This window comes from Vidua chalybeata, chromosome 3 (assembly GCF_026979565.1).
Source record: "Vidua chalybeata isolate OUT-0048 chromosome 3, bVidCha1 merged haplotype, whole genome shotgun sequence".
In the NCBI taxonomy this organism is placed as follows: Eukaryota; Metazoa; Chordata; class Aves; order Passeriformes; family Viduidae; genus Vidua; species Vidua chalybeata.
In genome coordinates this window covers 1,609,457-1,636,040 of record NC_071532.1, presented here as the reverse complement: position 1 = coordinate 1,636,040, position 26,584 = coordinate 1,609,457, and the positions used below count along the sequence as shown (strand labels likewise).

Here is a 26,584-nt window from a genome sequence, read left to right as displayed (position 1 = left end):
GGATACTTTGACAAGATAGAAATGCTTCAGTAACAGATGTTTCCAAATAAAATAACTTAATCATCTGTAATGTGCATATCTGTGGAATAGGAAAATTTGAAAAGGATGAGCATAGAGAACAAGGAAAAAAGATTTAGGGCTATAGAGAAGAATAGAGAATTGAAATGGCATGAGGAAATAAAATGAGAGGAACAATAAATTATATGGAGAATGGGTGAATAACTAGATAGACACAAGAACGAGGGTTGCATGTGAATACAGCCACTGAAGGGGCACTTTGCTGAGAGAACAAACAGAAAACCTTCCAAGCCCAGGAAACTCTCCCTACTTTGTAAGGGTGGACAGCCAGCTCGCAAACCTGGCTCATGAATTCCCTGGGGAATTGTGTACACATTTACTACCACGGGAATCTCTGCTCCCTGACATCCTGCAATTCATAATCATTTCTCCTGGCAGTCCTGCATTTGAGTATAACTGAATTCAGTGCCATTGCTCTGTGACTTATTGCCTACAGAAGCAAAGATGTGTACTAGAAAACGAACCTAAATCTCCCCTGCACTGTGTGCCACAAGCTGAGCACCATTCAAAAATGTCCTGTATTTTTTCATATTGAACAAAAGTATCAGACTGGGAAATGAGGGGCAGCTTTTTACCAATTAACATTATTAGTGGTATAATATCATTTTTAGGTTAATTAAAAAAAATCCCCTACAGTCCTACTTGGCTAACTCATATGAAAATATAGAAGATTTATTTTCAGAAATGATAGCAATAAAATAATAATAATAATAATAAAGCCCTCACAGCCCAAAAGATTAAATAATGTGTAAGACTGTGGACATCTGTGACAGAAGCATATTGAATATTTAAACCAGCAGCCTTTATAGCTACCTGGATTTTTCCAGATACTAATATTTTGGAATCATTAAAACTGAAAAAAAAAAAAAAGGAATTTAATTTAACTCAAGATCATAGCCTTTAAAGTTACAGCAGTTAAAAAAAATTATGTAGCACACCTATTTTTTGTTCACAAGTCATTCAGAAACTGTTACTGAACTGCAATGGAAATTTTATTGCAATGAAGTTCTATTTCTAAGAAATACTAGGGAACAACCCCATTCAGTTCAATAGGATTCACAGCTATTTATAACTTATGCTCGATAGTGTGAAATTAAAGCGTAATAATTACTTCCTTCTTTGAAAGGGAGAAATATTTTGGAGCTTTTATTTTTTTTTTAATATAATTTATTCTTAGGCAATTTTTAAGGATTACTTCATCAAGTCTCTGTATAATGTAGAAGACCTCTACAGCTATTAACTTATTTTTTACAGAGTGATTAATGCCAAAAAATGCTGTTACATTCATGTTATTCAAAACAACAGCGTTCACTGCAGTCTTATTTTTAAATGAGGCCCTCACCCTATGAGCACTTATATGGAAAGGACAGCAGTTATTTCTTTTCATCAAATAAGTTTTTTCCTTTCTCTTTATGTCAGCCCCAGCACTGACCTACACGTACCTGCAATTTAAAAGGACCATTTACTTCACTGCCTGGCAGACAATTTAATTGGGCAAACTTGTAGCTCTGAAGAACACAATGAAGTTGTTTAAGGATGTACAAACCCAACATTTTGGCAATGGTATTTTTCTGACTGACATGAGGCAGAATTTTTAGGGATGTATGGTTTTATGGGCATACCAGTCTTCTAACCTAGCACAAAATATTTAGCGTGCCACATATTGTTAATGAAACACAAGTTCAGTAGTGATCTGATATCTGATCAACATTTCAATTTTTTTTTTTTTTAATTCTGTCCTTCAAATAAGGAAGACCCCAAAATGCCAGCTCTTCTTCAAGACAGGACATCAGCTAAAGGTGAAGGGATGACCATGTGTAGAAAAAGTTGTTGCCATAATCTTGGCTCTGTCAGCCAACACTTATTCAGTTGATCTGCAGTGAGCAGAAGACAGGCTTCAGGAGAAAATGAGAGGAGGAAGAGGTGCAGAATTTTATTCCCTGGCTTTATAGTTCACAGCAGGAGAAGGTGCTTACATTCACATTTTCCTTTTTCTTCTCTCAAGCTTGTTGATGTTCAGCTTAAGTTTTTGGATTTTTTTTTTTTTTTTTTAGTTGTCTCTCCAAATTCAAACCAGGTACCTTCATCCTGACCTTAACTCTGTTACTAGGCTAGTTATAACACATAACTCTCAGTCCCAACACTGAGGTTATATTAACAGGACTAATTTCTAAGTAACAGAAGTAGGAAGTGGGGAAAAAAAGTTTTTCAAACATGAAAACCAGATTTACTATCAACCTAAAATCAGGATTGATGCACATCCAGCTCTCAGCAGAAAGAAGAGAAGCACTCAACTATCACAGTGTTTAGCAACCTAATACTCCAGTTCTAGATGCTGTTGCTTTGAAACAAATGTGTCCCACTAAACCCCATTATATTTTCTAATAAGCACTTTTGAGGACTGCTTAGAGCAATAATTCTCCATAATCTAAAAATTAGGATATAGAAATTGCTCGTGAAACATCTGGTTGCTGAAAATCTCCAGTGCAGACAAGAAAGCATTGTAGTACTTACCACACTGAAAGCTCACAAAACCCTGGTGAGTACACACAAGCACCACAGGGAGATGGAACTAATCACCCAAGTTCATTTCTAACAACCAAACCACTATAAACAAACTGTAAAGAAAAATAACTTATGAGTATTTTATACCAAGGATATTTTGTAGAGAGGTTATGTTGCTTCTCTATGAGACCAAGAACTTATAAGTGCTAATCCAATCCAGTAGATGCACTGCTCCTCTTTGCAATCCTCTAACTGGAGGCTTATTTGTGTTTGCAGATTCTCTTTTGATCCAAACCTTGTTTAAAAATGAGATCTAGAAACCATTTAAATTTATCTTTGACACATCATTTAATTCAAAAGAGATTAAAAAATGAAAACACCCATTATAATGTGGCTTCATTTCTGGGGGGTCTACTTATGTTTGTAACTCTGTTTTCAGAGGAATTTTGTGATTTTATTAAGGAAGTTAAGAAAAAAGCAATATTGCTTTTCCTAGGAAAAAAAGGAATTTACCAAAGGCAGGCAGTCTCATTACAGTTCTGCCCAAAAAGCTGCTTATCTTACACTTGTTTTTTTCTAATTGAGATTTCATTAGTAGAAAACAAGTGTCCTGTGGCAGACCAAGAAAAGGCTTCTGAGATTTTATATATTTTAGCAAGTGAGAATTTTTTTACTTTTTTATTATTTTCTTTTTAATACGAGGACAATGTCTTTATGCCTTGGTGATTACAAGCATTTCCTTTACTGTATTGAAGTCTCTCTGAATTTAAGAACAGGTTAAACACTTGCCTTAGGAAATTTTTCTCCTTTTTAATACAAATGCTGTATTTTTTTTTCTTGTCAAAATTATTAATTGAAAAATCTATTAGCAAATGACACATTAAGAATAAGTTCCGATCCTTGTTTTTCTTTATGGGTTATGAAACTATTATGGAAAGTTATGTTGCTATATTTTAACTCTTACCAACTACAAATTAAACCTGTGCAGTTTGTTGTTTAGCTTTTTTTTTTTTTTTTCTATTTTCATAAAGCCAGTCCTCTGGCCAGCAAAACCTGTTAGGAAGGGAAACAGAAAAACAACCCAAAACTCAAATCTACCATACTTACTATCAATAAATTTGTTGACACCATTCAGGAATTCCATAGACTCAAAATAAAATCACAGTCCTTTTTCTCCTTTCAGAATATAGCCTCTTAATCCAAATAATATCAGAGAAGTTAAAATTTAGTCCATTCATCTGGCAAATGTTTCCCTCTGTTTCATAAACATGCATATCACAGAGAAAAAATGTTCAATTCAAGGATTTTTAACATAATTAGAGTGTAAAAAATCATCATAGAAATACGGTCATTCTCAGATTTAATAATGTCCTCATTGCAATGTTTCACATTTCCATAAATCGAAGATTTAGCAAAACCAAACTGTGCTATAACCAGCCGGTAAATACAGGGAATTGCCTAGGGGGATTGTAAAATAGAAATTTTTGTAGTAAAAACTATTATGTTCCAACAGTCTACCGACAAGTTGAAGGCAAAATGTCAGGAAAATTAGAAGGAAGGCATGGGGGAAAAATGTAACTGCTTATCAGAAATGCTGTTTTCAAAAATTCTGTGGTTACTGTAAATATAAATTAGCCTATCTAGAGTAACAGAATACTACAGGCACCATATCTTCTAGGCTTGTTTACAACCTGTAGAATGCTTCCTTTTTAATATTCTAGTTAATGTTATGTCCTATGGGAAGGCAAAAAACAAGTGCTAAAGTATATGATGACTTTTTACACAATGATAATTAATCATCACATTTCATTAATAAATTATCAAATGCTTGCAAGCTGTCCACAATCTTTGCCATTCTAGTTTGCATATTTTACAATGGTGGAATAACATTTTAAAAAGTTTGAATAGGCACTTACTGGAATTACAGTTAATCCTGATACAGTCTAGATGGGGAAGAATAGATGAAAAATGAAAATTTATCCTTCAAGGTAATAGCTGCAGACATCCAATAAAATCACAGTCCACCCTTCCGGGGACAGACACATGCAAATATGGCCACTCCATATCATCAGTCTTTACATACTGTTATAACCCAGATATACTGCGATAGGTCTTTACCAATAGAAACGACAAATAGGGTAAAAATGGCCAATTTCAAACAAAGCTACATGGTGACAAATCTAAGTGAAAAGTCAGGATTAAAAGTCAAAGATGCTTAACTGAGGCAGGCTGCAGCTTTCTCCCCATCTGTGAAAGAACAGGTAATTTCTCTCAGTGCAATTAGAAAGTGCTCCGTCACAATGGGTCATAGAGCAGGCCAGGCCACAATCAGACACCTTGGACAACTTGTGGATAGTATAACCTCAAAGGCTCATCTTCAGAAGCTAAGGACTGGCACACAGAGCTCATCACCCAGGCCCAGAAATAAGGGGTTGTGGGTTTACGTATCCTTAACGACTAATTTTAGAAATGCCTTATTTTAGAAATGAACTATGACTACTTTATAGTAATACAGAGAAAAAAAAAATCATGTTTTTATAAACACTTATTAGAAAATGAAGAGAATCCTTTCTATTTTAAGATTTTCTTGCCTGACTTAAAATAAAAAAAAAAAAAAAAAAAGAGAAAGAATAAAAAAAAAGGGGCGTCAGAGGAAGAAACAATATTGTTAGGTCATGGATTTATTTACTTTTTATTGACTGTCATGAACTCTAGAAGTAGGCAGAGGGTGGTGTTTTGTATGTAAAGTGAATAACCTGATCTGTGCACAATCCTCTGCCGGGCGACCTACATTCATTTATTACTTAAAAAAAAAAAAAAAAACAAAAAACCAAAAACCAAACAAACCAAAAAAAAAGCCAAAAAGAAAACCAAACCCCAAACCCTACACCACGCTACTTTGTTTGTACAGCTACTCCTGGTTTACACCTTTGAGGAACATGTATACCATCAAACCTAGATTTTGTTTCCATATAGCTGAGTTTGTCATGTGTCGTCAACCGCATCAGAAAAGTGGTTGCAAACAGCCGAGGAGCAGCACCTGCACACCCCCTTTACAGAAAGCACTCGGAGCCTCCGTGCAGGAGGGGACAGGCAGGGAAGGGTCACCCTTGGCTCCTCCTCCTCTTCCTCACCGCTAAACACCAGGGCAGCGTTTCTGCGAGCGACCCTTAGATGAAGTGGAGGCTCGGGTGGTTGTTTTCTTACCCTTCACTCCCTTTCTAAATCTGTGACTAAAGCAAAAAAAAAAAAAAACAAAACACCACTTCATCCCCTTTAAAAACAGCATCTCCCTGAATGGGAATAGCTGCATAGGATGTGCATTTTCCTCCTGCTCTGTTTCAGGTCCTGACTTGGACTTATGCCACTTAAGTGTGGCAGAAGCTTCTTACGCCACTCTGCCACGTAAGCGCGGCAGAAGCACTTTTATTTCTTTACTTACTTTTTTTTTTTTAAACTAGAGAGAATCATAACCTGACATTTTGTCCATCATATTTTAAACAAGGAAACCAATTTTTTTTCTTTTTTTCTTTCTGTAAAAGGGCTTGTGCCTCCTGTGTTCACAAGGCTGTTTGCTGAGGGCCGCAGTCTTTGGGCATTGAAGGGTTGTGTTATCGTTCGATACTACAAAAATACCACTACAGAATTGTTTAAAAAAGAGGAGATGGATTTAATATAGATTTGACACCTAAAAAAAGGAGACCAAGCAATCAATCAGTGGGAATATCTAACTGCAACATTTTCAGTGCTAAAACCAGAAAGTCTTTGATACATTTGCAAGTCATAGATTAATTGGTGGAGGTAGAACTGAGCTGACCTACATATTTATTGTTTCTGCTTGCACATTGAAATTGTGGAATTACTATTTTGAAGAAATTGTGGAGGGAGACCAATTTTCCACAATCAAAAATAATCCACCAAATTTAACCAAAAAATACCACTGATGAACTTGTCTTCTTTTTTTAGAATACACAACAGTACAAAAATATTGTGATGGGTAATGTTAAGACTAAATGAAGAATACAAAAAAAGGCAAAGGAAAAAAAATAAATTGTAATAATGGCCGTGTATTTGTGTACATATGCAAATGCTGCATTGATGTGTGCTTATATATCATTTCAGTTTACTTTTAATGTTAAAACAGGCTGTTTCATAAATGTTTGCAAGCAAAAAGAAAAATGTAAAGAAAATGTTAATTCCTTGGAGGAAGAGGTTGTTACCTAGGTTGACCGTTAGTTTAACTCGTCCCGCATCCAGCTCCAACCGAAGGGTATCTGCAGATTCCCTGGAAGTTGTTGCCATTAAAATGCCATAAGCTCGCTGGGACCTGAACCTTAAAGAAACATCTTCGGCCTCTGTGTGCATCACAACAGGAAGCTGGATTTTCATAAACATACTTCCATCATAGCTTAAAATTGTCGCCTCTGGAAGCACAAAGGAGAAAATTGGTTGTTAAAGAATTGCGCTCTGGCTACTGGAACTCCCTAAAGGTAAGATGGTAAATGTATATTCAGTCAGCATGACACAGGAAAACTGCATATTGCTTTTCATTGTTATTACTGGGAGACACAAGGGAAGTCAGGTTTGGGGTTTTTGTTAGGGTTTGTTTTATTTTTAAGTGGCGTATTTTGGTGCTTTTTTAAAGAAACTAAATTTTTCTTTAATGATCCAGCCAGTCATGTGTGCATCTTCAATGAGATCACCTGTAAGGCAATGCTTGAAAGACCAGGTCTGTCCTGCACAAAATAGGTCAAATCAGTAAAAGATATTCAGGTAACCTTACCAGCGTAACAAAAGCCCATGCCTGACTGTCAGTCCCCTGGATAACCACCTTAGAATGCTTCATGTATAAACCCATTGACATTGCTACAACTATGGGTTGCAATTGCCATGCAGTGAGCAAAAATCCTCCTGAAACGCATGACTCTCCCCAGCACGGTTTGGATGGGGCACAGGTTGTTCCACGACTACAAAAACCATGGTATAAACTCAAAATTGCTTATATGAACACTACGACAGCCTCAGCAAGAGGATCGAGACTGGAATTGGCATATTGAGGGTAACAAAACCCCCAAGATAAGCGAAGAACTGTCACTTTCAGACATTCCAGGAAACCCTCCTGGCCAGAGGCTCTGGCACAGAGCAGTCACAGTCTGTTAGACCCCAGAGCAACCAGTCACAAGCTTTCTTTTTCCAGCTTTCAGACTGGTAACGAGAAAGGTAGCAAAGAGCCCGCATTTCTGCTCACAGGGAGGCAGTGCAGTTCCTAGAAAGCAAAGGAAACATTTCTGAAATGTATTAGTAAGTCCTTTTTTGGCAGGACAATCAAACATTGTGGGCAGAGGGCACCTATGGGAAGCTTGCCTATGTTTCAATTTGCTTCGGTGTAACGGAGACACTTATCTAAAAGTTTATTGTGGTGTCAACATGCAATAATATTTTCAATGACTGATAATACTTATACTATGTTAAGTAAATACCACAACTACATTTGCCAAAATTGTTCCCAGGGCATATCTTGCACGCTGCTAAAGGCAGATAAGCTCTTCAAGACTTCCAGCCTACACGATCCACGGAAGGACAAAACGTTCTACTGATTCTGTGAGAGGCAAAAGTGACAGATGATATTTTCACTAAAACAATCAGAAAATGGCTTGGGTTAGGAGGAACCTTGAAGATCACTTGGTTCCACCCACGTCCCCTGCCATGGGCAGGCACACTTCCCACGAGACCAGGTAGCTCCAAGTCCCATCCAACCTGGCCTTGAACACTCCCAGGGGTGGGGGCATCCACAACTTGTCTGGGTAACCTTCTCCCGTGTAAAGAATTTTAAATTCCCCCAATACAAATTTGGAGAAAACAGTCTGATGTTGGGGGAAAAAAAAGTGGTTACTGAGACTGCTGTGAAAGTCCTTAGATGTAACAGGTTGTAAGAATGCATTTACAGATTTGATGACTTCTGGCTATGCAGGCAATCATGTTTTCAGGATATTTTAAATCTAAAATTGTTCAGTGAAGTAGATTAAATACTTGCAACAGTTTGAAAAGTGATTTCAAGTCAAAGAGTTTTCAGTGGAAGGTGATTTTCCTTTTGGTCGTTTGGGGTTTTTATTTGTTATTTTGGGGGTTGGGCTTTTGTGGGTTTCCTTGTTTGTTTATCAGTTTTTTTGGGGAAGTCATGAACTGGAGCTTTCAATTCCTTCCTATATCTAGCTGTCTAGTCCATGCATAACAATCTCCCAAGATTTTTATCAAGGTAAACATAACTGAGCTAAAGAAGTCCAGGAAAAAACCCTAAAGTTACATACTAATATAACAGAAAAGGTATTTTGTCTTGTCTATGAAAATCCACCACATTAATAGCACTCCGTTTTCATATACAGAGCAAACCCAACATTCATCAATGCTAGAGTTCTGATGCTAACAAATTATCTTAGGAGAATGTTAAAAAGAGAGCCGTCAGAATCAGCACTGCTACATTTTGCCAATTTTCCTTTAATTATTCAAGGTGGATTTTTTGAAAATTGCAGAAAAAGGAGAGAAGGAACTTAATTTGAGACTTAATTTAATTGGAGATAGCCTGTGAGTAACACTGTGGTGAGCAGACCAATTGTGATTAGATACTTAATCCTCCTAAGCCATACTGTGCCAATATTTTGGGAACAGATGTTCCAAGAACAGACCAAAGATACTGAACAGAAGATCAAATGACTTAAAAGCTCTGAGCAATGAGGAAGGCCCCTCATGTCAACTAGCTCCTTTTAATATGTCAATATGCCCTTTCCAAGGCACAGGCTTTCTAAATATGAAAGCATATTGCAGGAGAGAAGAAGGGAAAAAAAAAAAAAACAAACAAAAAAATCCAACAAAACCCTCTCCAAACTAATGGAAAACAACAAAAAAATAAAAAACAAACACAAAACCAACCCCCAAAAAACCCAAATAACAAACAAAGCAGAATCAAGCACAAAACTGGCAGGAATGGATTGCTAATTTACAAGGCCTGGTCAGTAAGAAGATGACCTGAATGACAAGAGACACCAGTTACAGAAATCTTGAAGGAACAATTCAGCTAAAAATATGTATTAATTTTTGCCACTTTTTTTTTTTTTTTTTTTTTTTTTTTTGCGCTTTAGGCCAACTAATTCCAAGATGTCTCATCTTTACATGAAATCTACACCGCTAAACATTCTCTCATAAGTGTTGGCAGAATGTCTTTTTTTCTCTTGTTCAGCTTCCTCTTAATTATTAGATCGAAAGATAATAGACTTAAAGTTTAGCTCAGGATGGGATATTTATTTAAAGAAAAGAGGAAAAGAGTGATAGCTTTACCACCACTTCACTGTTGGAATCAGTGCCAAAAAGAAAAAAAACAGCAGAAAATCCTTATAAAATAATCACTGACAATTTTTTTTTGGTGGCTGCAGATAAGGGCATACAGTAGAATTATTAAGGAATATATGGCATTTATATAAAAATGTTTTATACGTTCATTCTTTGACAGTTTTATAAACCTGACAATTCCAACTTTTCCTGCTTCTGTGGTAAAAACCAGCCAACCAAAACACACAAATGAACCAAACTCCAAAACAACCCCCACTGAAGGGTTCAGTCTCCCTCTCATTTTTTTTTTTTTTCTTCAATTTGTTTCTTATTAAAATCTTCATGGCTAGGTAGTCTTCTTTTCTCCACACACACACACCACCTCAATTATCTCTGTGTCTAAAGCCAAGGATGCACAGATCAGTACTGACATGAGAGGAGATTCAGGACCTTAATTTCCACTTGAGCTGGAATTACCTAAATTGCTCAAGAGACAGGCACCAACTCTTCTGGAAACTTTCCTACATCTGCTCCTACCCTCAGAAATGCTGAGCTGGATATTTTTAGAGTTAAGTAGAATTTCCTGAGTAGATGCCATTTTTCAATTCACAGCCTATTTAAATTAAAATTAAACAAGTATGGCATTTGAATTTCAGGGCTCTTTCTTGTAAGTTTTGGAGTCAAGTTTGAGTTGTTTTAAGAACGTGATTCTTGGTGAGTACAAATGCCTATTGCACTTAATTTAATAAATGAAATAGGATCTTGTTTCCTCTGGACCCCTTGTGGTGCCTCTGAAGTCCCAAAGGAAGAAATATTATTTTTTTCCCACTTTTTCAGTTTCAGCGTATCTGCAATAATTTGAGGACTGTATTGCATCCCACAGAGCCAATTTTAAAGCATGAAATCACCCTCTGTGTCTGCTGTCACTAAAATCCCACACAAACTTTGCCCAGAAATGACAGACTATCAGTCCAGAGTCATGCCAGGATATGTATGAGCAATCTGGATCATCAATAATCAAGTATGCAGGTTTGCTCTCTTATTCTGCTTTTTTTTTTTTTTTTTTTTTTTTACCAGTACAAGTAGAGCAACAATGTTGTGCCTTAAAAATGCTCCCTGATATATATATGTGTAAAAAAAAAATATATATATATTTTATATATATGTGTGTGTGTGCATGTGTGATTTTACTCCTAGAAATTGTGTGAGTATTCAAATATATTGGCCAGTGCAGTACAAATATATTTTTGCCAGTACAAGTAGAGCAACAATGTCGTGCCTTAAAAATGCTCCCTGATATCTATATATACGTAAAAAAAAAAAAAAATATATATATATATATATAAAACATATAATGTGTGTGTGCATGTGTGATTTTACTCCTAGAAATTATGTGAGTATTCAAATATATTGGCTGCTACTGAGTCAAATTTGAACTTTTTGTTCTCTTCCCAGGTGTTTTGTGTTTTCTGTATGGCATTTTCTTCATTCCACTTGGGCCCAAAGCTGCAGCCTTGGAGATTTATAGGGAACATTTCCATCAATACGATAGAAACAATTCTCTGTATGTGATTATTTACTGGATAATGTGTGAATAGAAGCTGAAATTATTCCCCCCAATTCCTACACTGGTATTATTTCAGGACTGAGGTCCTAAGCCACACTGTAAGTTTGTTACAACTTTAACACACAGGACCAATCAGTTCATTTAAGACAGTGATGGAATTAGTATAATATTTAGAAGACCTGATTTTTCATGCCATCTATCCTCATACCATCCTCTAGTATTCTTCATTTAAAATTTTAAAGCATCCAGGTATAACATGAGAAATGAAAGCTACATTTCTCTAATGTGCATGTGTGCATGTAGGGGTCTGTGCATGCACAATATGGACATCTACACACGCCCTACTTTAAACAGATTTTCTCTTCAGAAATGTCACCTTCATAAGCCTTTGTTTGCATGCTTACTTTTTCATATCCCTGTTTGATGACTTTATTGATCCAGTCAAAAGAATACACCTGCAAAAGGCTTTGCCAAGAGGCAGACAGTCACTCAGTGATCCACAAAGTAAGAGAGGACACCAAATTATATTGCTGTGACATCTGTCCATCCATCTGCTAGAGTTTTCATAATCTACTAAAGCCAATCTACAGATTATGCTGTTGTTTATCCTTACTGAAAACCAAGAATAAAATCAACTGTAACTTGCAGCATGATAAAATGGATGTGGCTATAAATATATGTGTGTGTGCATATATATATATAATTTTAAGTACACAAATTAAAATAGACCACAGTGGTGTTCCAGGGGTTTTGTGCACTAATGGCCTGAAATTATTTCAGGTTCTGTATCATACACTAAACATCCATGTATGGATGTTAGCGCTCCTAATTCAAGTGAAATAGTATGAAAAGAAAAAAAAAATGGCTATAAAAACCAGCTCCACACTTTTATTTTTTTTAGTTAAGACACCTTAATTAATGTTAAATATTCTATTGTTTAATCTCCAGTATTTTATTCTAAAGCTCTCTTTTCTTTGTGAATCTGTATTGCTTGTTGAAATGAGTGTGTTTCCCTTTTATTTAAATTAGCTTGAACAACTGTAAATGTGCTGCTTATATCACCAAATACAAAAGTCTATCAGTTCCTACACACGGGCAGTAGTTATAATAACTTTGTGTGGTAGGATGCCAACACAACGCTTTCAGGATCCCAAAAGCTATAATCTTATTAATTCATGACCACTTGGGATATGAATATTACTGAGAAGACGCCTCCTTTCAGTGCAGTTCCCTCTGGAGAGGGAAACAGGGAAACCCAAGAGCAGGAAATGATCTCATAATTGCTGAAGTGCCACGCATATTTCTGTTGGACAAGAGCCAAATGTCGTTGTGGAGGAGCCAGCACCACCACTCCAGTACCACCATTCCCACCAGGGGAATGCACTGGGAAAATGAAGCCTTGAGCTTGACAATGCTTGAAAATACGGCACGGGAAATAAAAGGCAAAGGTTTCCCTATAAAACATCACCACCCGTCCAACACGAGTATGGAAAGCTGCTGCGATGATGATGCCCGCTTTCAGTTCTCTGCAGATCCGCCTCTGTTTATGTCTCTAAGGCACATGTTTCCTGGCTTTCCCGTGGAAATAAAACGCAAAGGCGGCTTTGGCTCGAGCCCCTGTGTAATAGGCGAGTTTGGCCACAGGGTGGTACACCAGCCATGCCTAACCGAGGGCTGGGGGATGCGTCAGGCAGCTCCGTTATCCCTCTGCCGGCCCCGCTGCGCCGGCAGCAGCAGCCTGGGGAGCTCAGCGCAGCTGGCCACGAGCCAAGGGCACCAGCAGCCCGAGCAGAGCACAGAGAAACCCCACCGAAGAATCTGAGAGAATCCTCTTGCAAATGATGGGAACGTGGAGCCAAAGGCATCAAGAGCCCGAACAGAGCAGAGAAACCCCACCGAAGAATCTGAGAGAATCCTCTTGCACATGATGGGAACGTGGAGCCAAAGGCATCAAGAGCCCGAACAGAGCAGAGAAACCCCACCAAAGAATCTGAGAGAATCCTCTTGCAAATGATGGTAACGTGGAGCCAAAGGCATCAAGAGCCCGAGCAGAGCACAAACCCCACCGAAGAATCTGAGAGAATCCTCTTGCAGATGGTGGTAACGTGGAGCCAAAGGCATCAATCAACAGCCCAAACAGAGCACAAACCCCACCAAAGAATCTGAGAGAATCCTCTTGCAAATGATGGTAACGTGGAGCCAAAGGCATCAATCAACAGCCTGAACAGAGCAAAAACCCCACCGAAGAATCTGAGAGAATCCTCTTGCAAATGATGGTAATGTGGAGGTAGCTGTACTGCAGAAATGTACGTTATCTACGGACGTGCAACTTAAAACATTCATTGGGGGCTTTATTTCTGAAGAACACATTTTTGTTTCATCTGATTAACTCGAAAAATGAATCAAACTAGATGAAAAGAACTTAATTTTCAGTCAATTTTAGATTTCAGGTTAAAGACAAATTCAAAGAAAATATTGTGTCAACAGTAAGATGAAAAAGTACAACTCCTGGCATTGAAACGCTTTCTATAGCAATAAGAATAAAAATAAAAACCTTAAATATTAAATACATTTATTTTATTGCTTACCTCCTTAAAATACTTCATTAGCACACTGCAATTTTAAATAAATTACAGGGTTTTCTATCTATTAACTAACCTCAACATCTGCCTTCCTTGACACTATCCACCTTTTCAATTAAATAAATGAAGTTTGTCAACTTCACTGTTACCATTTCTAGGCATGAGGAATACTCAGATTTTAGGTAACTTCAGACAGTTTCCTTGGGTACTTGTATCTTTCCAAAAAGAGACAAGTAAAAAATATTGATTTTTACTGACTCTTTTGTTTTGGCTCATGGGTGAAGTTCTGGCCATGGATTTAAGCGACACTGTGGAATTCAAAAGCAAATTTAATTATATACTAACACTGACATAAATAGGCAGAGAATAAGACCTCAGTTTGGAACTGGAATGTAACAATTTAGCCAATGCCTTAAGATTTTTTTTATATTTTATATTTTATTTTATATTTTATTTATATTTTTTATTAAGATTTTTTAAATATTTTTCAAATCCTGTGCTGCAATAGTGCATAACTCTAAACTTCACATAAAATGCTAACTACTCTTCACACTTTGGTCAGACAAAACAATTCCTTTGGGCCTGGAATCCAAGGACACCCTACAGACTCAGGCACTGAAAAGCATTAACAAAGGCTAATTGGGGGATGCAAACTGGGGGTAAATGACTTCATTACCTGAAGCTGCAATTGGAGGATTAAGCCCTGATATGCATATGGACAAAATGTATGTATCTGTCTGAAAATGTATGTATCTGTCTGAAAAACTTGTGACCATGGTCCATCTTGGGTGTGGCCTCTGGGAGGCTTTTACCCTGCCCAAGGTGTCTCTATTAAAGGCCTTTAACAAATACTCACTTTATTCTCTTAACCTTGTCTAGCCTCTCTTCTAGGTAGCCACACCAAGGCATCATAGCAATGCAATAATATTCAAAATTGCTTTCACAAAGCTTTTCAGAGCTCAGCAATGTATGATGAGACACAAAAGGAGGCATCTTCTAGGAGCTGTTCAGCAGCACTGACTCTGTCATAGGCACCTAATACTCCTTCACACACCTTAGAGTGTCTCCTAAGATCTTTCCTCCAGAATTAGTGATTTGAGTGTAGAGCAGGGCTCCACCTCACATCAAGAGAAGTCAAGGATGCTTTTTTTGCCTCAGGACAGTTAATGATAGCTTACCATTTTTAATCATTGCACAGGATTTTATGTATTTTATAGCAGTACTTTTTTTTTTATATAGATATAAAAGCAGAAGTGCAGTCATCTCACAGAACCTACCTCTTTCACACGATCTGCCAAGGTACCCCGTGCCAGAGCAATCACACACATATCTGTTCCACCCATCCCTGCACACACCATTGTTTTTACAGGGGTTGCTAAGGCAAGGCTTTGCAGTTTCTCTTGAGCATGAGGGTTTTACTCCAGCTGTGCTTTGAATTTCAGCCATCTGTCGAATATCTTTGCTTTGACCATCAATAAATAAATCTCGAATGCAGCCGACGTATCCATAATTGAGGAGTGCTGTCCACACTTCTGTTGGGAAGACCAGGCCTGCTTTATTTTCTGGTAAGCCTCCAAGATACAAGTCATCATCCAAGTCAAGGATTTCACTTTCTCCTGGTGCAGTGTATGGAGTACGTAACGTGTTCACAGATATCGTCCCTGTAAAGACAATTAAACGTGTGATTTTTCAAGATATTTGATTTTGGAGCTGCTTTTTTTTTTTTTTTTACTCATTCATCTACATGTCACATTAGCTCCTGGCAAACAGCTGCAAGTGAAGCAGAGGTATTTGTGTTTGTACAGCTGTAGAGCCATAGATACACTTCAGTATTTCAATTGCAATGTAGTCAGGAAGTTAATGATCTAGAAAGCCTTTATGCACAACACTGCATGAGCACAACAGGAAAAATCCCAGTCAAAATCCCCTTACCCATCTCCTAGGTACAGAAGGAATGTAGTTTGTAGTTATTTTCAGAAACATCCTCTCTGTGCAACAACAAAAATATCTTCACTCCCTCATATGTATTTCAAAGCCTTAAGGTCAGGGTTGCATTGATAGGTTGCAACCTGGGAGGCAAACCTGAGTCTTTGGTTTGGGCCCAAAGACTCAGTATTTTAAAAGACTCTCACCACTTCCAGTGGGCTTTGGATAAGACTTTTTTTTTCTTTAAGTGCAGAAGGAAAATGCTCTCATCAGCTGCCAGGCAGGCAATCATTAAGAAGGAAGAGATGTGGTCCTGGAGGGAAAATCAATGCCTCTGATTCTTATCTCAAAATGCGTGCATGTTACAATGAGAGGGAGAGAAGATGGATACAGACCTTCAGGAAACCAGAAATATCTTTTCCATTTTGGTCTAAAAATTTAATAAACAAAATTGAACCTAAAATAGAGTTCTTTTTATGAAGTGTCTGAACAAAGAAAATGTAATCATCAGCAAAGAACCTTTTTTTGGTGGCACTTTGTTTAAAACAACGAGGTATGCAACACCTACAACTTGAATAAGCAGAAACACAAATTTAGTACATGCAGTCACTTATGAGCATACTTATGCCAGCCAACCAATTTTAATTTTATTTCTAAGTAAAATCACTTGGCAAAAAAAAAAAATCTTCATGTAGATCTTCACAGATGTGATTCCTTATCACTCTACATGGGTACAGAAGCAAGCAAAATATAAATCAAAATATTATATAGGTCACCAAATTATTCTAATGGCAGCACTGTTATTTGCTGGGCATGACGTTGAAAGTGTTTATTGGTAACAAGAGACTGAAGAATTGTGTTCACCATGATGAATTTAGCATACATATATATACAAAGTGAACATGATTCACCATCTCCACTGTTAGCCTGAAACAGATTCCAGAAGATAACACTGATTACCAAAAACGCTTCCACTGTGGTAGGAGTTGTGCATAAGAAGAAATTCACACTTTACACAGCATACCTACTAAAATGTCAGTTTTAAGCAAACAAAGGCAGGTCAGAAAAAGATCATTCTCTTACTTGGGTACAGCCTAAAATTTAGGCTTCTCTCTTAGTAATGGACCCCTGTGAAAGCTATATTTTTTCTGTTCTATTGTTGGTCCAGTAGGTTGACTTCAACAACACTGACAGAATGAACATCTATAGAATTTGGATTGTTAATAAAAGCTGTTTGGGATAAAGGTCTCAGGAGGTCCAACTCCCATGTGAGACTTGAGACATGGACTTTAGAAGGACTGAATACCACAAATAGTCTCCTTACTATCAGAAGAGAACTAACAAGATGAAACAAAGGCTTGCATAGCAGTTTTGCATCTTTATAAGCATGTTTAAAGAGTGAGGATGTGGCCAGTTTTCCCTTTTATGTATTCTAAGAAATATTTTCTGTGTCAGTTGAATAATCCCACAGATACAAAAGTGAACTTCCAAGAAAGTAAGAAATAGGCATGCTGAAACAAGATACTTTTTCTTCCAAACTTCCATCTGTTTAAAACTGATAAGATGATTATGGCCTGCTAACTCTAAAAATTTGTTGTTGCTTCTCAGCTTCTAGAAGCAGAACTTGGCACTCACATGGAATGCTTGCTATAGGTTTGACCTTAGGCATGCAAGCATAAACATTTTGAGATTTGATTAATCAGCTGAGTCAAAGAAGGACACCTGTGAATGACCTGCCAAACCAAGAGAGACTTTTCAGAGAGCATCCTAGGGTGTCAGGAAGGATGGCTAACAGGCAGCAGATCTTTTAGTCTCTAAAGACGTTAGAGACACTGTAAATATAAATTGTACTTGTCCTCACAGTGTTTTTTTACTGCTATTGTTGCTTGCTGCCATCTGTTGATGTACAGGCTAATTTAGGAGCAAACACTCTAAACCCATGTTCAGGCAGCACCCACTCTTGCACCCACATGAGTTAACTCAGCTGCAGCCTCCAACAGCAAGCTCCAACATGTGAACAGTGCTGCTTTCTGCTGGACAAAAATGCTCATATTTTCAAGGCATTAACAAAAAAAACCCAGAACTCCTTTTCTATTAAAAAAAAAAAAAAAAAATCTACTATCCCATGATTACCTTCAGCTCACAGAAGAAGACAGATAAATCTCTGCTACTCAGTGTTCCAAGTGGAAGCTTTGCAAGCACAGAAGGCTTAGGAAGGTGAATGATAAGGGAAACTGGTGACTGTGAAATATAGTAAAGTGATAGATTGAACCAGGAAATTTTTCTTCTCTGTGTCATAAAGGATTACTCTGAAGAGAGCTTAAATATTATTTTGAATAGATGTCAACAGCTTCTTAAAGAAATGAACTTCTTACCTTCCCAGGTAAAAGACATGAAACCCCATAAAATACTCTGTGGGAGAAGTCCCCTGAAACCTTGCAATCGTGGCATTTAATGACTATGGGTGGAAAAACATGACAGGCAACTACACAGCCATCACTGCTGGTGATATCCAAATTACCTTTTATGTATCACTGACAGACAATGCAAACTTTACTCACTAATTGCTTTGTAAACACAGATGAAAAAAGAAAAATCCAAGTAAAATAAGGGAGCATAAAAATATTCCAAAATACAGCAAAAATGACAGAGCCTTTTAAGAATCCTACAACAAAATGCAGAACTCAAGTTCACAGAACGCTGGCCTACAGAAATGAAACAATGGTTCCATCAGCACCTTGGGATTCACAGTGCACCCAGAGCTGAGACAGAGGTGGTAGCACACACTGTTTCATCTTGGTGAGTTTTTGACGGGGGAGGAGGCTGTGTGATTTTTTTTATTTTCTAGTTTTTCTTGTTTATTGCAGGAGCTTGGGGTTGTTTGTTTTCCTGTGGCTTGCTGGTGCTTGATTTTCTTTTTTTTTTTTTTTTTTTTTTTTTTTTTAAGCCAGTTATTTTTCTTGAGGGAAACTTTCTGAGTTCTACTGAAAATGTCTCAAGTTGGACCTCACAACAGTGGGAGAGGCTGCCACAGAAACTGGGGACAGTGATGCTCACCTCCTTTGATAGACTTCAATTCTACTTTCTCTGGGAATTATAGGCAGATTTAAAGGAATTGTTTTGATGAATAACCAGTGTGCTTCAATCCATTCAGATGTTTCTGCTTATGAATATGAAGGACCATCACTTTCCACAGAGGCAGAAAGGGAAGCTAACGTCTTATGTGGTCAGCACAAAAAGAGTTAATAAATTTCCTTGTAGAGATACTAAAATGTCATTCTCAAGACAGAATTGTCAAAATTTACAGGAGGAAAGAATGGGACATCCCTTGTTTAACAAAATAAGCTAGAGACAACAGATTTTATGTGGAAGCAGCAGATTCAGAAGAGCACTGGATGGTTAAGAGAGAGAGAAAAATACAACTTTAAAATCTCTGGAGTAAGAACCATCCTTAAACTTCCATCTTTTCATAACAGCACCCAGAACCAGAGAAGCAGAGATATCACATCTTTGAAAAGAGCCATAATGCCTTCCAGGAAACAAGCAGCTTCTGTGCAAAGTTTTCTGAGACTCAAAGTAAGAAATAATTTTTGAATTTCTATCAGAATAAGAAAGCAATGGAAGAATGCTGACAGCACGTGGTTTGTCCTGCCTGAAGTAAAAGGGAATGACAAAGACAAGAAGGGGTGGGGTGACTTATTTAGTCTGGCAATTCATTATCTACCTTCAGATTCTAAAAACAAGTAGCATTTCTTATCTCTAGAAATTGGACATACATTTAAGTGCCCTGTAATGACTAATAGCTGCTTTGATTCTGCAGCATTTCACCTGAGAATACAGGGCAATTTAACATTCAGAAACTTCTTTCTGTATTGGAAAAGCAGTTTGAGAAAAACTAATGAAGTTATGGTTTTCAGCAAGAATTATTGACTTAAAAGGATAACTAATTAGTGAGAAGTCCTTCAAAGGACAAGTCAAAAATATAAGTTAACAATAGCAACAGGTGAGCAAAATGGGAAACATATTAGGGATTACAGAGAAGCCTATTGTACTACTCAGCTGAGTGTTGGTTCAGTTTTATATTGGACCCTGGGAAAGATGCAGATCAGCCAAGAAAGCTGCAGATCATTGAAAGAATATTCATTAAAATGCATTATAAACCCATCCTCCCAAGTATGAAAACTATTAACATCTGTTGAAATAGGAAAATTTAAATCTGGCTGTTCTTAAGAGGTTAAAAAGATGTGGGAAGTAATATGTAAAAGAGTACATGTGGAAAAAAAGAACCTTCAACAACAACACGTGTAAGAGGCATCACAAAGCACTACTTACAGTGAGATGTTGATTATAGTTACGCTCTAATTACATACTCCAGAAATCATTTCTGGTGTTCAAGCTGAAACTAACTTTAGTTCAAAATTTCAGTGACTCAGCCCTTAAATGCTACCTACTTATGAATAGATGCTGATACACTGTGCTTTATGCTGCCCTACACAATTGGAGGCTGACAAGAAGAGTAAGTTTCCTCCCTGAATTCACTTTGTAGTGGTGGTTTCCAAAGGATGAATGGTGGTTTAGCAAAAAAACCCAAAAAAAAACCCCAAAAAAACCAAAAACAAAACCAAAAAAATTGCATGGTCATCCTTGCATATGGCAAAGAGTTTTAAAAAAATTTAAGGACACTTAAGTCTCAGAAAACAGTTATAAAACCTATCCCCATTGTGTTACAAGAAACACTGGGAGCAAAGACCTTAACAGCTGCTTCATGGTTGTTTTTCATTTAGTTTGGGTTTGTGGGTTTTTTCCTAATTCTTTTTTTCTGCAGAGCTTGCAGTACCATTAAGAGCAGAACAGGCAAACATTTCCCTCAGGTATGACTTAATGAGCCTCTCCAATCATATTCATTATCTCAGCAATTTAATTTTTCCTAAAATTGGGTATAAGAAACAAAATCATATTTCTAAATCTCATCTCTCTCCTGATCAGTTAAATATGAAGATTTTAAGTGGAGCTACTGCAACTGTTCTGATCTCTCTGCTTACCTGACATGGCCTATTTTAGTTGCTTTTTTGTGCCTGTGAAAAACATCTGCTCATTAAGAAACCTTGAAAAATCAGAGCGAGGTATTAATTCTAAATACATTTTCTTTGCTAAAACACAATATAATAGCTGTGATGAGGACTGTGACCACAGCACACAGCCCATGGTCCAAGGCAGGGCACAGAAGAGGCAGCTGTGAAGCTGTGGTCCCTTCCCAGAAACTCAGGATGCACAGTTCAGGACTACTGGGGGGAAACTCAGGACACAGCTGCACACCTAGGAGGATGGACCAGAGGAGAATATCTTATGAATATTTCTCTTTACCTAACCCTTAAATGTTACCTAAATATGGTCTCAGGAACTCTGTCCTACCAATGATCTTTTTTTAGTAAGAAAGCACTCAGAGTAAGTCTTACAGGAAACAGAATGGCATTCCAGGGTGAAAACAAGAATAACAGGTCAAAACGTCTTTCAGCAAAAGGAAATTAAAAGGCACCATATCTTCCTTGTACGTCTCAAAATCGGAGTGGATTGACAGAATTACTAGTGAATGGGGCCTGGATGATTACAATTTAAAAAGGTGTTCTCACTCCTTACACCTCCCCCCGCCTCCACTGCAGTCCCAGGCAAGCAAAGGCAAAGTCAGTAGCTTAGAGTGGATGCTCACTGTGACTGAGAGTCTGGAAGAGAGCAAAGAATGAGAAATAAATCTAGTACTTGCTGATCCAGCTAATATGAAAGTCAAGGAAATTAGCAAAGCTCCTTGAGAAATGTCACAACATTCTTCTATAGGAGAGAACCACTCTGCATTGCATTTGAAGTCTGGGACCAAAAGGCTGAAAGACACAAAACTTAATTTAAAGAAAAAAAGAATCACAGTTTATTCAAGCTACTTCTTCATTAACAGAAGAATCTCTTCCTCTATTCTTGTTAGCTAGGGATATATGCTGTCAATGGCAACAAGAAAGTCTCAGAAAAGCACATTTTTTCTCTACACAAGGTATATTCATTCAGTTATATAAAAATTCTGAAGGAAAGCTAGTGAAAAGTAATCATATTCATGTGATTTCCAGTATGTTTGGTCTGGGCTAGAGAACAGAAACCAAAAAGCATCCTGAAACAGTAAAGTGAATTTTATTCTTTATGGGCAAAACACACCAAAGTGCATGACCTGACCACGAGGTGGAGGGGGCTGACTCACTCAGGACACTCACTCAGGGCTCACTCAGGACAGCGAGGAGGGCACACAGAAAACTCACTGCCCTGGGCTTTGAAGCAGACTTTGGCCTCTTCAAGGCACTGCTCAGTGGAGTCCAGTGGGAAAGAGCCCTGGAGGGCAGAGGGGCCCAAGGAAGCTCCCTGGCATCCAAGGATCACTTTCTCCAAGCTCAGAAACGAGGCATCCCGACAGGGAGGCAATGGGGCAAAAATGCCAGCAGGCCTCCATGGATGGGTGAGGAGCTGCTGAGCAAACTCAGAGTGAAAATAGAAGCTTTCAGAAGGTGGAAACGAGGACAGGTGGCTTTGGTGGAATATAGCAAAATTGTACAGGGTGATGGGGATAACGTTAGGGCCCAGTCAGAATTGAGTGTGCACCCCCCCACCCTTTTTTAATATTTCTTCCTATTTCCCTCTCTATCACATTTACTGTTACATAAAATCTGTATTTTTTACTTTGGCACCTTAATTCATCTCTCTAATAATTTTAATCTTACCGTCATTAAGACAAACAAAAGCATTGCCAGTGTTATTGGTACTTCTCCTACTATAAACTATTATTCCAAGTGTTAGAACAACAGAAAAACTTTGATTCTATTTCAGATTGCAGTTAAAATTCAGTTTGCCAATCCATAAGCCTGCATTTTTTTATTCAGTATTCATGGTAATAGTTCCATGTCTCAGAGTTAATAGGTATTATGATTAGTTTTCAACAGTGATGGGGGGGGGGGGGGTTGCATAAATTTCACCTATCTTAGTCATAGGCAAATTATCAGATGGATTAATTTGATTATTTATAACTCAACTTAAAAAATAATATGCAATCCTGATCACCAGGCAGGTTTTGCTTCCTGAAATGACTCTAAATTCTTGCTTATGTCCATCAACAGTTTTAAAGAATTAAAACATGCCCTAAGCTTTCTTAATGGCACTTGTGAGACGTGTTTTGTGAAGCAATGAAAGGGCAGAACTTATCTTCAAATGTAAACAATCACTATGCACTTATTCCTTTACAGATCTGTTGGCTTTGGATGTATGAATAAACTTTGCTTTCAGCAGTCCCACAGGCATGATTATTACAGGATTTACTGCCTCATATGAATCACTGAAACAGCACTTAAGAAGAAAGTCTGAAATGAAAACTGTAGTATAAATAATATAACTGCTGGATGTTCAATTCCAATTGAGGATTTTGAGAAGTTGTGTTTTGTTGTTCAGTTAGGATTTTTTTTTTCTTGATTTTTTGTTTGTTCTTGTTTGGTAGATTTATTTAACCTCAAGAAATCTAAATGAGCAACTGACATAATAAGAAAATCAAGGTCTGTACCATTAGAATTTGAAGCTGTGCTGCCCGGGAATCAAATAATTATTTTTCATAATCATAATGCAAGTGGATTTCAGCATTGATTTGAATGAAATCTTCAATTTAAACCTGCACCTACGATTTGCTTTATCTGAAATGTGATTTGTGTGTAATAAGAAGTTAAATCATACAATGATAGCTTTTTTGGAGGTTAAGTTTCACAAAGAAATCATAAATGCAAGCTATGGAAAGGTGGTCACCAGAAGGAAGAAAGTGGAGGAAGCCCCACAAAATCCAAAAGAAGTGTAGTTAAATTTTTCAACACCCAATTTTAGAGCCTACATAAACTTCAGGTTGAATACTGGTATTAAACAGAGAATTTTCAGGACTGAATTACAGACTCAGTACATTCCCTGCCCTCTTCCTCCCCAAATCCTGGCATGAAGTGCAGGAAAGTCACTGTAGAAGAGACCTGCCCTTCAATTGATGTATATTGATTATTTGCTTAAGATACATAGTCAAGATGAGACGAGCTGATACACCTTGACAGTTTCACTGGATAAATGCACTTTAAGCCATATTACATTCCAGTAGCATGACGAAGAGTTCATGAATTCTTTATTTTTACCACTTTTCAGTGAGATAATTTTTTGGGTACACTACTCCAGAATATGAATCACACTGAGAGAATGCGGCAGGTCCATTATTTCCATTTCTGCTGACACGTGCTGTTAGCCATTTATTAGCATATCATTTAATACACTGAGATCTGCTGACATGATTGGAAGATCTGTGTTGTTTCTGTGAGGCAGCTATTCCCCGTGTTGGAGATTATTGTCAGTAATTCCTTTTTTGCTTTATTTTCACTCTTGAAACTTGCCACTTCAGCTCTTTGATGTAAGCAAACGCAGAGGGAGATTACTGTTGGTTTTTCAAGCACACAACACACTTACTTGCAAGATTAAGTACTTGATTACTCAATAATGTAACTGTAAGATATTTTACTCAGCAAATTATTGTTTTGTAATGACCTCCTGTAATTTCCTTATTTTTCAGATGATGCCCAACTCTAATTGTGGCAACATGAATATGTACCCAGTATTCTCTCAGATACAGCAGAAAAAGCTATTCTGAATGCAGACAAAAGGAACTTACCTGACCGCCCATCCCGCTGAAAATCCACATGGTACCATTCACCATCATTCACCTTCTTCTGCAAGGCTTTTATTTTTATAGTACCTGAGCCCATGTCTAACAGTAGGTAGAGGTGGCCATCAAGCATCTCAATGGCAAAAAAATCAACCTTCACCATCTGTGGATGTTTGGCATCTTTTTGGTGCCTTGGTTTCCCATGACTGAAAAGAATGAGGCCATTTGGCTCAGTTGTACGAAAGTCAAATGATATTGAGCCTGTTTTCTTGGCATTCCACTTTGGCAGAGAGATGAAGGACTCTGGTGTCTCAAATGTGATTGGATCTAAGGTTGCAACATTCTCACATTTAAACGCCACAACCCCATGAATCTTCATTTTAGGATCCCCTTGCTTGGCAAGTCGAGACAGCTCCAACCTGACATCGTTATTTTTATATACAACCTGCAAGCAAAGCAGAGAAGTTACTCGGAGAAACCTGAGCATTTTAACCAAACAGACACAGTCTTGAATAGGCACATTATTTAGACAATTATGGTGATGATATATGAATATGATAATTTACATACAAACAAGATGAAATAACTATTTTCATTGACTAATGATTTAATAATTGTTTTCATTAAACCAAACAAAGTTGCTCTAAAAATATCCCTGGAGTTAATTCTAACAATCTGAAAGAATCTACACATAATTTATACTATGAGTTGCAAATTAGCTTGTGTGGCCTTGATTACTTAAAAGCCTTTTCTGCACAGCCACTCTGCTATTACAAAGAAATGTTAGATTTCTTCTTCCTCTAAACGCTTTGTCACTGTCTTAACTCTTCTGTTCATGTACAGAAAATGTAACAAGGTCAGACACTTCATAATTTAACATCTTTTCAGTTTGTCCTTGGGGCTGAGGAGTAGTAACATTCATGGAATTCATGAGGCTACATAAGATAGGCAAACCAATATCACAACAGATCATAAACCAGGAAAACCTTTGAGCCCGTTCAATTTGATGAAAAACAATCCCAACTTACATATTTTCCCTGACTGAAGACTTTTCTGATAAAAATGAAAGACAATATTAGTTTTAAATTCAATTGTTGTCTGCAGCAAATATTCTTGCTTCAAATCACACTTTAGCTTGGTTCAAGAAGCCTGTCACGATGCAACCACTTCCCAGGGTTCTAATGTCTATTAGTGTTTTCTCAAATTGCTGCTCTTTCTGAGTCATTCATAACACAAGAGCTGCTGAAATGAGCTCCCCAATACCAAAGGCGTACACAAGTGTTTTGTCAATACTTTTAATTGTGCAATAAATTATACGCTCAAGCTAAAATACCACTGAAAGGGCTGAATACCAAACCATAGCGACAGAAGCTAAAACTTTCTTCTCTTTTTCCTAAGGTTAAGCCCTACATTAAAAAGCAATTTGAATAAAAAGCAACAGCACAGCAAAACCAAGAACTTCGTGCTGAGGCTTCTCCATGCACAGATCTGCACCATTCAGGTCTGGATCCCATCTGGCCCTAATCCAATGTTTCAACTCCGCAGTGTAGTTGGGAGCTGTTCAGGGGACCCATGACTGGGACTTTACATCCCTGTTGGGGGTTAGAAAGTGCTTAATAAATACTTAGGATAGAGCTTCTGGATTAAGTTCCTCTGTCCCTAGCTGGAACACACGTGAAGCCCACTCTGACACCCAGTAAGGGAAAACACAGCAGATGAACTGCAGAGCTGTGCCACTGCTAGAAATAAAAGCACTAGCACTTACACAATCTGACATACCCCAAGTGATAGTTGCTATTGGAAAATGATGTTTAAAGATAAAAGAAAAAGAAATGATTGATAGAGTGACATTTTTCAGTAAGAATTGTGTTCATTCCAATTATATCATTATCC

The 26,584-nt window shown here is 37.5% G+C and overlaps 1 protein-coding gene across 18 annotated transcripts in view; it reads right to left on the bottom strand.

The window, feature by feature from the left end:
* NRXN1 (neurexin 1) overlaps positions 1-26,584 on the bottom strand; it is a 673,696-nt gene that overhangs the window by 383,188 nt on the left and 263,924 nt on the right. For 10 of the 18 annotated variants that reach the window (XM_053937300.1, XM_053937286.1, XM_053937282.1 and 7 more), the window contains 4 exons: positions 24,698-25,136; positions 15,333-15,716; positions 6,804-7,007; positions 4,500-4,526 (listed from right to left, as the gene is read on the bottom strand). In XM_053937300.1, coding sequence (XP_053793275.1) covers positions 4,500-4,526; positions 6,804-7,007; positions 15,333-15,716; positions 24,698-25,136 — 1,054 coding nt within the window. The remainder of the gene's footprint in view (positions 1-4,499; positions 4,527-6,803; positions 7,008-15,332; positions 15,717-24,697; positions 25,137-26,584) is intronic. The other 8 variants (XM_053937291.1, XM_053937294.1, XM_053937281.1 and 5 more) reach the window with 1 other exon arrangement.